Below are 13,852 nucleotides of genomic sequence, written 5' to 3'. Positions count from 1 at the left end.
CCAGCTGATGGGGACGTCTCATGCAGATTCCCGGAGCAGATGCAGCCATGTTAAAGCTGCTTATTTAGTAAAACCTTGTTACCATGACCTTTCCCAGCAGAACTGCCCGTGGAGAGGCCCCAGCGAAACTCAAGGAACCAGACGCATGAATGGCAGCCTCCTGTTGACCGAGTCGGGGTCACCCTCAGCACTGTAGCCAGGAGGGAAGCAGGCGTGTCCCAGGGCTGTCATCTGCCACTTTTGCTCCTTCTGCTTAGCAGGTGTCAGAGAGCAGGGAATTTAGTGAGAGGCTTTGAGACCTTTTCAAATGCAAAGGCATCTGGGATAAATTAATGTCTTAATCCCTTAACAGTCACACAAGGGGAAGGCCTGACAGCTGGGCTTTCCTGAGTATGTGTCAGGGACTTTACATACATTATCTTGTCTAATCTGGACAACAACCCAGACACAGGGGATTACTCTCCCCATTTTATCAGCCAGCAAACGGAGGCCCGGACAGGACTGGTGACCCGCCTGAAGGTCACCCCGGGGAAACAGAGAGGATCAAGGGCAGAGAGCAAGGAGTATGGGAAGGCAGCCTGCCAGGGGCCCCTCTGCTGAAACGCTTTGGGCCTCAGTTTCCCCACACGCACAGGACGGGTGTTGGCCCAAGGAGCTAATGCAATTGCTGCTCTTACTCCACACCCTGCCTGGTGTGAAGACAGCTGGCGTCGCTTCCAGCCACCGCTCTGAATGAAGGCTGATGTCCCTGGAAAGTGCATTTGCTGAGATCCCCACCCCCAGCGCGATGGTGAGGGGCCTTTGGGAGGTGAGAAGTGGATTTGAAGAGACCTCGAGGCCCCGCACCCCTTCTACCCCATGAGGTCACAGCGACAGGTGCCATCTATGAACCAGAAACTGGGCCCTCAGCAGCAAGGAAGCAGCAAGAGCAAGGAGCTGAGGATTGCCAGCACCTGCAGCCGCATGCGCACCACCAAAACTCCACCCCCTTCCGTGCAGACCTCAGCTGCTGAAGATACACAACAGGGCTGCTGGATGCGTCCCCATGATGCCTGGTAAGTCACTGCAATAAAATTACCATGGCTAAAACACCCACTCCCATCATGCAACTCGACGCCTTGAAACTCCTGAGGTTTCCAAAAAGGGCTCTCCTCAAGCCCCACCCATTTTGAATATTCAATTAAGCTCCACCCGGATACCACGCCCTGTGCCTCCAGATGGTATATTTTTATTTTTTTTAATTTTTTTTTTTATTTTTTGACAGAGTGGACAGTGAGAGAGAGAGAGACAGAGAGAAAGGTCTTCCTTTGCCATTGGTTCACCCTCCAATGGCTGCCGCGGCCGGCGCGCTGCGGCCGGTGCACCGCGCTGATCCGATGGCAGGAGCCAGGAGCCAGGTGCTTTTCCTGGTCTCCCATGGGGTGCAGGGCCCAAGCACCTGGGCCATCCTCCACTGCACTCCCTGGCCACAGCAGAGAGCTGGCCTGGAAGAGGGGCAACCGGGACAGAATCCAGCGCCCCGACCCGGACTAGAACCCGGTGTGCCGGCGCCGCTAGGCGGAGGATTAGCCTAGTGAGCCGCGGCGCTGGCCTCCAGATGGTATAAAAGGATGGCCCTGCCCCTTGTTTGCAGCTCATTCTTTCCAGGGCTTGTCATTTTTTCAAGAGTATGGCTTTGCTTTAAGTCAGTCTTGCTTTCCTGCTCACTTTATTTACATCTCTTCCTTGTATTCTTCTCACATGGAGACAAGAGCCCAGATCCAGGCTAGCCAGGGGCCACCCCAGCACCTGAGCTTTTTTCCAGTCTCTAGAAGTGGGAGAAATAAGTTGCCTGTGTGCCTAAGGTGCCCAGCTTGTGGAATTCTGTGATGTCAGCCCGGACTGTGCCGCCAGCCCCTGTGGCATTTCTCCAGGTCCCAGCAAGGACAGTTGGCTGGCCATGCCTCCCCTCCCTGACCCCACAGGCGGGGAAGCTCCTCTGGGGCAGGTGTGCAGGTGAGCTTTACAATGCATTAGGCTGCATGGGAAAGCCCGTGGCCCCTTATAACCAGAACTCCCCAGCCAGTCCCAGGCCAGCCAGGCAGAGGAGCCATTTTATGACTGACTTGCCCAGCCTGCCCTTTTTTTTTTTTTTTTTTTTTTTTGGCAAAAAGAAAAACTGGTAACAGCAGGCTGGTGTCCCTGGTGAAGGCAGACAGCTGAGCCACCCGCAGCTGCTTCCTGCCCGCTCTCCTCTCCCTGACACTCTGAGGGACTCCAGAACCAGAGCTGGATTCTTCTGCCTGTGGGTGGGAAAACCACACCTGCCTAGGAAGGGCCGTGACCTGGAGAACCAGCCCCAGGCAGCACCATGCAGCCCCGGGGGGCCAGTCCTGACCCGGCACCGAGGGGCGGATGTCAGTCCTACCTCCAAAAGCCGGCCTCATGGTGAAGTCGTGGTCATCCACTCGGAGAAGTGGCTGCGGCTTGCCCTTGTGGACTTTGGTCACATCGAGGTTCTTCTTATACAGGTGGCTGCAACGACAAGCGAGACCTGTTTCTCCATGGGCAGCACGGCCCCTCCCCTTAACAAGCTCCAAATCATCCTGATGCGGACTGGACGAAGATGGTTGTGGCAAGTGGTGGAGGATTATGATGATTTTTCTCTCTTCAAAAACTTTCAGTTAGGAGCAGGTGCTGTGGTGCAGGCAGGGGTGGGGGGGTTGCGCTGTACTTGGGATGCCCACAGCCCATCTCCAAGTGCCTGGCTCAAGTCCCATCTCTACTTCCAATCCAGCTTCCTGCTAATGCACCTGGGAGGCAGCAGGTGAGGCTCAAATACTTGGGTCCCTGCTACCCAGGTGGGAGACAAACGGGAGCTCTGAGCCCTGGCTTGATCAGAACCAGTCTCAGTGGTTACAGGCAGGAGGGGGCGTAAACCAGCAGATGGGCGCTCTCTTTCCCTCTGTTTCCAATTCATTAAGTTTTTACAAAATTTAGAGCAATATTGTAGCACAGTTAGTGAAGCCGCCACTTGGGATGCCTGCTTCTTATATCAGAATGCCTGGGGTCAGGTCCCACTTCGGCTTCCGATCCAGCTTCTTGCTAATGTACTTGAAAGGTAGCAGGTGATGGCTCAAGTACATGGAAGACAAAAAGGAGTTCCTGACTCCTGACTCGGGCCTGGCTCAGTGTCTGCTGTGGCACGCATTTGGAGAGAAAGACACTGATACAGGAGTGAGCCAGGGGATGGAAGGTTCTTCTCTCTTGCTCTGTCTTCCAAATGAATAAAAATAACTTTAAAAAATACTGTTATAGGGGCCGGCACTATGGCGCAGCAGGTTATATGAGACCTGAGCCTGGATCAAGGTGCAACTATTTTAAATTAGGCCTCCATCTTGTAACTTGGGCCTGACCAGGCCCTGAGCCCTGAGCCAGAAGCTCCTAAAAGTAAATAAATGAACTCCCCTTGTAGTAAACTCTCCTAGCAACAGCCAATTAGCAGAGAGCAGACAAATACCTAGAGATCCTGGTGTCTTCTCAGGGCAATTAAGGTCATTGATAGCTTCCCGAGACCCTGCGGTTCGGCACGTACACCCCAGCAGCTCAGACCCTATGCTTCAGCCAACCAATTTAAAAGGCATCAACCCCAAAGCCATCCAACCATCTTTACTGGGTCTGTTCCCGCCACTGGATGCACTAATCAATTCTGAGATGTCCTTTGAATTTCCCGCGGGATGAGATGATTTGCTAAATGGTACCATAATGTGTAGAATGTCTCTGAAAACCCTATAAAAACCATATTAACTGAAGGGTCAGGGCTCTCAATTCAGACCCGCTGCATCGGTGTTGATTGAGAGTCCAGGCCCAGACCTGCAATAAAACTCTCGTGCACTTTACAGTGGTATCGGCTCCTTGGTGGTCTTTGGGGACAATTGAACTGGGCATAACAATTAGAGCCCTGGCCTAAAGCACCAGCATCCCATATGGGCACTGGTTCGAATCCCGACTGCTCCTCTTCCAATCCAGTTCTCTGCTGTGGCCTGGGAAAGCAGTAGAAGATGGCCTGGGTCCTTGGGCCCCTGCACCCGCATGGGAGACCCAGAGGAAGCTCCTGGCTTTGGATCAGCGCAGCTCTGGCTGTTGCGGCCATCTGGAGAATGAACCAGCAGATAGAAGACCTCTCTCTACCTCTCTCTGTAACTCTTTCAAATAAAATATTTTTTAAAATACTGTTATAATAAAAATGGTTCTGTGATAAAGGTGAATCTTTTTAAAATATTTATGTATTTGAAAGAGTTACAGAGAGAGAGAGCTTTCATCTGCTTGTTCACTCTCCAAATGGTCGCTTCTTCCGGGTCTCCTACGTGGGTGCAGGGGCCTACTTGGGTTGTCTTCTGCTGCTTTTCTAGGCAAATTATCAGGGAGCTACATCAGAAGTGGAGCAGCCAGGACTTGAATCAGTGCCCATATGGGATGCTGGCACTACAGGAGGCGGCTTTACCCGCTACACCACAGAGCAGGCCTGATAAATAGAATTCTAAGACCAGCACAGTTAAAGTCTGGCAATGCAGGTTTTCCCCAGCCAGATCTGGTACTCCCCATCAGTCAGGGTGGCTGTCTGCAGAGCCCCTGTGCCCGGGAAAGCCATGCACAGCCAGCCAGCGGCGAGTGAGGCCCCAGCTGGGGACAGAGCCACCTCGGCCACCTAGCGCTGGAGCCTGGGTCAGGCTACTTCCTGTAAACCAGAGTACAAAGGAGTGACTCTCTTTTCCCTGTCTTTCACACTTATTCCCAGTCATTTGCTTTATTTTACCAAGATGCACGCTATCCTAAAGCAGTCAAATCTAAGATGCTAAAGTAAGAGTCTACTGACAGGGCCCTCAGTGAACAAGAAAAGTAAAAAAGGGGGAAGAAAGAAGGAAGGAGTCCACGGCCTCCTACCTGTTCTGCTAGACTCGCGGGTTCCTGCCCGGCACAAGCCCAGCAACGCACGTCTCTGGGGCAGAGCCCGGACACAAGCAGTCTGGAAACCCCGGCTGACAGGCGGGGAGGCCAGGCTAAGAACTGGTACTCCTGACTTAACAGTTTAGCTCCTGCAACACCTTAATGATGACACACACCATCTGCTGATGCTGTGACTAAATCGGTGACTTGCAGACTGGGTCACAGATTCTCAGCCCCCAGGGAGGTTCTGAAACTCCTGCAGGCTAAGTCCTACCCCGCAGAGGTTTGGGTTGGGTTATTTCCTCTTTCGAGAGGGGAAGGAGTTGTTCAAGGCCGAACACAGAGGTTTGATTTGCTTCGGCGGAGGCCTAAGCACTGGGAGTTCTTGAAATCTCCCGGATGACCCCACGGTGCAGCTGTGGTTGAGAACTGGGGGATGGGCCTTGACCCGAGGCCTCGGGCGGTGCATGTGGGTGCCGAGGGTTTAGGTGTGCAGATTGGGGAACTGGACCCCCACCTCTCGGGGCTTGTCTGTGGGTCTCTGCCATGTGCAGCTTATTGAAGTTTCTCAGAAATAGAGAGGTTCTGTTTTGAGTGTTTGTTCATTTACATACACACTTATTTTATTCCCCATACTCTCGTCACACTTCATTCACTTAAAAGAACAATTAGGTTAGAGACAGAGATGGAGATCTCCTAACAGCTGGTTCATTTCCTAAAATTCCTGCAACTGCCATGGCGGCACCAGGCTGGAGCCAGGACCTGGGACTCCAGCCAGGCCTCCTACGTGCAGCAAGGACTCGGCTGCCCGAGCCATCGCTGCTACCTCCTATGGTGCGCATTAGCAGGAAGCTGGAGTCAGAGCTTGCTCTGGGTGCGGAACCCAGGGTGCTCCAGCGTGGAATGCAGGCATCTCAACCAGCTTCTAAACTGCCAGGCTAGGTGCCCACCTACATTCTCTTCGGAGAGACACAAGCTTGTTTCCTGCTTAAACTCTGTGGCGGGAACCACGTTCCCTCTCGCGAGGTCGTGGCCGCTTCCTATGAAATCGTTGTCGCCTTTCATTCTGGACCAGCTCTGCCCAGATGGGGTAACGCGTGGGAGGTCTGAAGCCGTGCTCCTCAGTAAAGCAGCCGATACTCACGTGTGACTGTGAAGTTAAATTAACTACGAGTGTTCCGGTTCGTTTCTCAACTACACTAGCCGTGCATGGCTGCTGCCCAGCATACGAGCGAGAACACCCGTCACAGAGGGTTTCATTGCTCAGTGCTGGCGCAGAGGTTTCCCCCACGAGCCAGGAATCCCCAGCTCACAGCTTCACTTTTGGAACTGCTGGCCTGCTGCTCGAAGCCCTACACTTCCGTGTCATTGTCCAACCAGGGCCCAGGCCCTGCCTGTTTCTCTGTCTCTCCATTCAGCTCCTCCTGTCAACATCACCGGGAGAGCCACCCGCACCCTGGCGGCTCTTTGCACTCTGCCCCCCGCCTCACCCCCACAGCCTCCGCTTCTCTCTCACCACTCATTCCCTTCAGCATTCAAATCAGATTCAAGCCTCTCCCTTTAGAATCAAAATTAAGCAGACACCACATCTCCTCTAACTCCCGTTTATTATTTTTTTAAGATTGACTTGAAAGTCAGAGAGGAGAGACAGAGATCTTCCATCTGCTGATTCAATCCCCAAATGGCCACAAAGGCCAGAGCTGGGCTGATCTGAAGCCAGGAGCTTCTTCCAGGTCTCCCATATGGGAGCAGGGGCCCAGTACCTGGGCATCTTCTACTGCTTTCCCAGGTGTATTAGCAGGGAGCTGGACCAGAAGCAGAGCAGCCAGGACTCAAAACTGGCACTCATGTGGGATGCCAGCACTGCAGGAGGTGGCTTTACGCACTGTGCCACAGCGCCAGCCCCCTCTAATCCCCATTTCAGAAAGCAGAATATGTGTGTTAATTATATCCTTCTCTAAATATGTCCCTTATGAAAACAGTATTTAAAAACTGCTTTTTAAAAGAGCAATTTTAGGTTCCCAGCACAACTCAACAGAAGGCATGAGAATTTCCCCTATGCCTCCGGCCCCTAAGCACACACATGGTCTCCCCGTCACCACATGCAGCACAGGGTGGTGCATTTCTTACAAGTGGTGACTTGTAAGCCCTGCATTCCCAGGGGCCCCTGGTTCACATTAGTGCTCACTCCCAGTGGTGTCACTTTGAAGGGTTTGCACAAATGCATACCAACACAGATCCACCACAATATTATAAACTCAGAGTCACTGCTCTGAAAACCCCATGTTTTATGGGGGGACCACTTTCTTCTCTCCCCTCCCCACCCCTCAAATAAATCTCCCAGAGAGCTGCGTTCCACAGGCTGTTGCCACTTCCTCACTCCCAGCCACTTCTTGTCCCTTTGTGCCCAACCCTGGCCTTGCCTGTGCTCCTTTGGGGGGTGGGGGGGTGCGGGGGCTTCACAGCTAGAGACAAGACCACGCCTCTGCTGGCTGTTGCTTGTAGGACTAGGCCCTCGGTTTTCCTCCTTCCTCTCTCATGGTCGCGTCTCAGTCCCCTCCTCAGCCCGTCCTTAAATGCCAGCATCCCCAAGGCCCTGTCCCAGCTCCCTTCCCTCCCATGTGCATTGACTTGGGCAAGCTTACTGTGCAGGGCTTACACTGTTGTCACCAGGTGGATGAGTCCCAGGGCATCCCCCTCCCTCTCTGCATGACTGAATACCTCCAGTGGGGCCTCCTGTTGCCCTTTAAACTCAGCACATGCACAGGTTGGTTTGGGACACGCTGAGTTTGAAGTGACCTAGGCCGAAGGATGAGTGAGCTTTAAATGAAAAGCGGGGAGTCCGGCACCGCGGCTCACGTGGCTAATCCTCCACCTGTAGCGCCGGCACCCTGGGTTCTAATCCCGGTTGGGGCACCAGATTCTGTCCTGGTTGCTCCTCTTTGAGTCCAGCTCTCTGATGTGACCTGGGAAGGCAGTGGAGGATGGCCCAAGTGCTTGGGCCCTGCACCCACATGGGAGACCAGGAGGAAGCACCTGGCTCCTGGGTTCGGATTGGTGCAGCACACTGGCCGTAGCAGCCATTATGGGGTGAACCAATGGAAAAGGAAGATCTTTCTCTCTGTCTCTCTCTCTAACTCTGCCTATCAAAAAAAAAAAAAAAAGTGGGAAATGAAAAGGGGGTGTGTCACTGAAGAGGAAAGAATGAGGCTGCAGGGGCCAGCAGCAGCCTTGGGAATCACAGGAAGAATCTGGTTTTTATCCAGAGGCAATGAGGGGCTGGCACTGTGGCCTAGCAGGTAAAGCCTCCGCCTGCAGTGCCAGCATCCCATGTGGGCACCGGTTTGAGCCTGGCCGCTCCACTTCTGATCCAGCTATCTGCTATGACCTGGGAAAGCAGTAGAAGATGGCCCAAGTCCTTGGGCCCCTGAACCCACGTGGGAGACCTAGAAGCTCCTGTCTCCTGGCTTTGGATCGGTGCAGCTCCAGCCATTATGGCCAACTGGGGAGTGAACCAACAGATGGAAGATTTCTCCCTCTCTCTGCCTCTCCTTTTCTCTCTTTTAACTCTGACTTTCAGATAAATAAATAAATCTTTAAAAAAAAAAAAAAAAGGCAACGGGAAAACCATGGAAGGCGTGAGGCAGCTGGAGAGGGAAGCCCTGACCGGATTTGCTTTTGGACAAACCCTTTGTAGCTGCACGTGCCCAGGAGCAGAGGCCTGTGGACATTTAAGCACCAAAGTCCTATGTTGATGGTACTAAGAAGGTGGGGGCTGGCGCCGCGGCTCACTAGGCTAATCCTCTGCCTTGCAGGGCCAGCACACCGGGTTCTAGTCCCGGTCGAAGTACCTGGCTCCTGCCATCGGATCAGCGCAGTGTGCCGGCCGCAGCGCGCCGGCCGCGGTGGCCATTGGAGGGTGAACCAACGGCAAAGGAAGACCTTTCTGTCTCTCTCTCTCACTGTCCACTCTGCCTGTCAAAAAAAAAAAAAAAAGAAGAAGAAGAAGAAGAAGAAGAAGGTGGGAAGTCTGTTGGTTTTCCAGAGAGGCCTGGCGGGGGGCGGGGCTCTTAGGTCGATGTGCGGGTGCTGGGTACCTTTGGAAGGAAGTTTCTGGGAGAGGGGTGATTATGAAAGTGGAGGTGGACTCATCTGTTCTCCCTGCTTGCTGGCTCCCCATGTGATCCTCCACACATTGGCACACTCCCCGGTGTCACCAGAAGCCAAACCGATCTTGCACCGTGACTCTCCAGAACCATGAGCTTCCCAAGTAGCTTCTCTAGGGCGTTTGCTACAGGGACGAAAAGCTGACTACCACGAACTTCCTCCCAGCTCTAGGCTGTGATAGGGGGCTGAAGCCTGGTCCCCAGGAAGCAGGCAGGAATACGGCTTGGAGCCTTCTCAGGAGCTTGCCTGCTCGCTGGCCTCCAGGAGCCAGGTGAGCCAAGCCTGTTTCCCAGCAGTGAGAGCGTGAGGGGCCAGGTCCCAGCGCAGCAGCTGAGACGCCCAGAAGGCGGATGAAGAGCTCAGCCCAGGGCTTAGCAGATCACAGACATTAAATTGTGAGAGCAGCAGCTCGCTGCCCCTCTGCCTCGTGGGGAGCAAATCCCTCCCCCGTCAGCAGAGTTTCCACATCCATTTAGGGGAGGATTAGGGGACCGGAACTCCCAGGTTGCCACCGCCCAGCAAGAGACAGGAGGTTTCAATCCTGCCACTGCTGAGGCCTCAGGGTGGTGGGTTTTTCTTAAAAGGAGCCAGCTGTGTGGTAACTCTTGCCACTAAAAGCCTGAGCCTCAGGCTATTTGCATGAGCTTCATCTTCGCCCAGGAGACGGCTGGGCACTGCCCCGCTGGTCTCAGCCCCAGAACCCAGACTCCTGAGCCCCACCACACAGCAGGGCAGCCACCTTCATGGGCGCTCGGTCCCAGTCTTTGAGGGGGGGTGGGGAGAAGAAAGAAGCGAAATGTGTCCGCTGCACTGTGGTGTGGCTTACTGGGCATGATAGCAATGGCACTAACCACGTCCAAGTGCACCACGTCTCTCCGCGGAGACCCTGAGCTGCAGACTTCACACTCACCCCACACGCTCCCAGCAGGGAGGGTTTCACCACTTCCCTGGAGAAAGTGGGGTTCAGAGAGATGAGGGCCCACAGCTGCACTGCCAGACAGGGGCAGCTCTAGGGCCTAGCCTTACTTTCTGACCTCTCAACTGCTTCTCTGTCCCTAAGCTACTCTGTGAAGGGTAAGGGCTGCAGGAGGTAGGGGGTAGGAGGGCAGAGCTGCTCCTGGGTCCTGCAAACCAGGAGGAGGATGGCTTGGGCACACAGTCCCCAGAGGCTGCCAACGCGGAGGGGAAAACAGGCAGGGGAGCTCCAGGCTCGCAGACCCCCAGGGACATTGGGATTATCCAGACAGCCCAGTCTCCCAGGGCCCAGAGTTCGGTTTATATTTCAGATCGGGGGAGAAGAGCCTGCGAGGGCAGGAGGGGGTGGCGATTACGGAGTCAGGAGGCCATCTGGGGCAGGGGTAGAGGGGGTGGTACAAAGCCGATGGCAGGCTCACTGGGGACACACAGGGTCAGCAGAGCAGCAGCCAGCTTTGAGAGAGCAGTCAAGGGCCAGAACGCGTGTATGACGTGAGTGCCTCAGTCAGCGCGATGCAAGAGAGGGCTGCCGGGCTAGAAGGCGTGGTCATGGTGTGTGAGCGGGAGACCGCGTGCAGGGTGTCACTGAGACCTGTAAGGAAAGGAGCTGACCTGCAGAGAGCAGGTGCCGTCCGGCTGCACTCAGAACAGGTTGGGTCATTTTGTACCTGTCTACTAACAGAGCTGGTTTCGGGGGTGAGCTGTCCCGGGCTTGACTGAAGCATTTCTGGGACACAGCTCCGTGGCTGTCTGGCCGTGTGCATGCCCTGTACATGCACACAGCTGAGAACCGGGTGCCCTATCCTTTTCCCCCATGGTCGATTCAAAACTAATTTTTAATTTGTACATGTTCTTCTCTTCCCACATAAGCATTTTAAAGAAATTTTCCCTATCCCTAAGAGTCAGGTTTACTCTGTCCCCAGGCTCGTGGGGCTGTCCGGGGAAGATGCTATGCAGATGCTGTGCCGGCACCAGGCTGCCCAGCTGGCTCTCTGGGGATCCCCAGTGGGTTCCTGCCAATGCCTGCACCATTCTTAGGGGAGGGACATTAAAGCATTGCAAGCAATGCTTCCTCTCCAGCCTGAGTAGATCGAAGACCTGGGTTCCAGCCCTGTGGAGCCCCTTGCAAGCACCGGGAATCACTCCTGCCTCTGAGCCACCGCATCTGCACCTGGACAAAGAGCCTATGGAGAGAGCTGTCCAGCATGTGCCTGGTCGCACAAGACGGTCCAAAGGAGACCGTGGAGTTGTTGTTGGTACTTGTTCTGAGAAGCACTGTGTGATTTAGTCCTCTCTCTAAGATTCACGGTGCCCGCTTATCTCATAAAGCTGCTAGACATTCTGTCTGAAAACATCTCTGGAAAATGATCACATCCAGGGTTTCCTGACCCTCTTTGACACTGGAACCCAACTCCACACACTGCCTATTCACCTATCGCAGAATCAGAGCTGGAGCAGACGGCCTCTGAGGTCCCTGTCTGTTCAACAGCCCACGGTTCTGGCGACGTAAGTGAGAATAAGCCTTTCAGAGCAGGGCTCTGCCCCAACCTACTGGAGGGCTCTGCTCTGCTGTTTTCAGCCGAGTAGAACTTGGCCCCAGTGAGTATCCCGCATCTCCCTGAGCTGTAATCGCCACTGCAGTCTGAGCAGCAGAGAGTGTAACTATTATTTATCTTTAGTGTTTTCCATTTTTTAAAAAAGACATTCATTTTGAAAGATTTACAGAGAGAGGGAGAGACAGATCTTCCACCTGCTGGCTTACTCCCCAGATGGCCCCAACAGCTAATGCTGGGTCATACCAGAGCCAGGAGCCAGGAGCTTCATCCGGGTCTCCTGTGTGGGTGGCAGGGGCCATCTTCCGCTGCTTTTCCCAGGTGCATGAGCAGGGAACTGGATCAGAAGTGCAGCAGCCGGTATGTGAACCAGTGCCCATATGGGATGGCAGCGTTGCAGGGACAGCTTTACCCACTGTGCCACAACGTCAGGCCCTATCATTATTGTTTTCTAAAAATATGGAAGGCATCAAGCTTTAATGTACATATTTATAATAGTACAGGTATATAATCTGTATTTAAATATATATTTTTCAAAAATTGCCACTGATAGCAGTGCATGATAAAAACTATTTAGGGCAGGATAAGCAACCACTCGGGACTCCTGCATCCCATATCGGACTATCTGGGTTCAAGCCTTGGCTTCACTCTCAATTCCAGCTTCCTGCTAATGGACACCCTGGGCAGTAACAGGTTGTGATTCAAGTCCTTGGATCCCTGCCACCCACTGGGAGACCCATAGAGTTCCTGGCTCTTGGCTTCAGCCTAGCCCAGTCTCAGCTCTTGTGGGCATTTGGGGAGAAAACCAGAGCTACCCTTCCTCTGCCCGCCCCCCTTCTCTCCCTCTCTCCCTTTGCCTTTCAAATTTAAAATAAATTTTAAAAAAAGATTTGGAGACCACTGACCTAGAAAATGCACCAGAAGATCTGAGTTTATATTCAAATCCACTGGTAACTTGTCCAAAATGGAAGAGATGTGCAACAGCCCACATAAGGTGTTTGTGTCGCAGCCACTGTTCTTTCCTCATCGTCAAGCTTCACTGCTCCTATGTCTCCCTCCATCCTGGAGTATCACACTTCTACATCAGCGCAACACACACTTACCGAGGAACTTAGATTTGTAATGTAATGATCCTGAATGCAAATTTTGGGCCTAACCAGTATTTCTTAGGAACGTCTCCATTACATCATGAGGTGGCATTCACTGTTGTCTACATGTATATCCCTGAAAACTGTAGCAAATTCCAAATGCCTTTTCTAAGATTCCAATTGGCAAAATGAAACCCAACACTATTACAGAGTGATCACCTACCAAACAATTTATAGAAGACAATTCCTGATTATATATTTTTTCTTAACGGTTTAGATTAGTTCCCGTATGCAGTTTCTCCCAAATGCTTGGGTGGAATTATCTAGCAAGCCATCCATGGGAATCCTGAGCCACAAAGTCACACAGTAGAGGGGTAGAAAGATTTCTCCCGAGTGAGGCACCAACTCTCTGCCTTAAAGCAAAATACAACAGCTGAGCCCAGGCATCAGAGTTTGAGCTCTGTCCTCAGCGCTTAACACAGAGTGTGTGTGGCCAGCTCAGTACAGGACCTGGATTCTACAGGACCCCCAGCCCTCGTCGGGGGCTCTCCCGCCACCGTGCACCTGCTGCACAGTGACCTCCCTCCACTCCCGCCCATGACCTTACCTTGACCTGGGTGATTCCAGCTGCCCTGTCCATCTCTTCCTTCTGGGCTTTCTGCTCTCCACGAGGAGCACCAAGCAAAACAAAAACAAAACGAGCCTTGTCAAGTAAGGCATCTGTGGATGTCTGTGATGAAACCAGCTGCTTTCCAGGAGCCTGCACTGGGGCGAGCCCCCGCTGCCTTAACCATTGATTCAGCCTGCTGCCCGACGGTGCTTCGCTGAGAGGCTCGGAGGGCCTGGCAGGCAGCGCTGAGCTGACTCTCCCGATTTACTGTCTGCTACCGGAGCCTCTCCCACCCCCACCCCTGCACAACCGACCGTGACACAAACACCCAGCTTGCCCTCCCTTCTGCTTGCTGATTGGCCATTAGTCAAGAAGTTTGGCCTTCGGTGAAACTCTGCTTCCACTGAAGCCTAGAACAGCTTTGGCTAAAACTGTTACATAAAAAAATTAAATCTCTTGAACATGCCAGCTTTTTGCTGAGATCATTAATCCACCACTCTGACTACAGAAAGCCAGCCTGTCACATCCAGCAG

General features: G+C 53.3%; 1 protein-coding gene across 2 annotated transcripts in view; it reads right to left on the bottom strand.

Moving 5' to 3' along the window:
* The window catches only part of GABRR2 (gamma-aminobutyric acid type A receptor subunit rho2), a 55,377-nt gene extending 41,751 nt beyond the window's left edge, over window positions 1–13,626 (bottom strand). Inside the window, exons 1-2 of one of the 2 annotated variants that reach the window (XM_008263204.5) lie at window positions 13,317–13,626; window positions 2,408–2,514 (exon numbers count right to left, since the gene is read on the bottom strand). In XM_008263204.5, the coding sequence (XP_008261426.2) occupies window positions 2,408–2,514; window positions 13,317–13,429 (220 nt within the window). In that variant the 5' untranslated portion in view covers window positions 13,430–13,626. Of the gene's footprint in view, window positions 1–2,407; window positions 2,515–4,923; window positions 5,096–13,316 lie in introns of those variants that run through there. The other variant, XM_070073786.2, reaches the window with a different exon arrangement.
* Between the last annotated feature and the right edge of the window lie 226 nt (window positions 13,627–13,852).

This window comes from Oryctolagus cuniculus, chromosome 5 (genome assembly GCF_051225735.1).
Source record: "Oryctolagus cuniculus isolate XC-2025 breed Fujian yellow rabbit chromosome 5, ASM5122573v1, whole genome shotgun sequence".
Classification (NCBI taxonomy): Eukaryota; Metazoa; Chordata; class Mammalia; order Lagomorpha; family Leporidae; genus Oryctolagus; species Oryctolagus cuniculus.
This window is presented reverse-complemented; position numbering and strand designations above follow the sequence as displayed.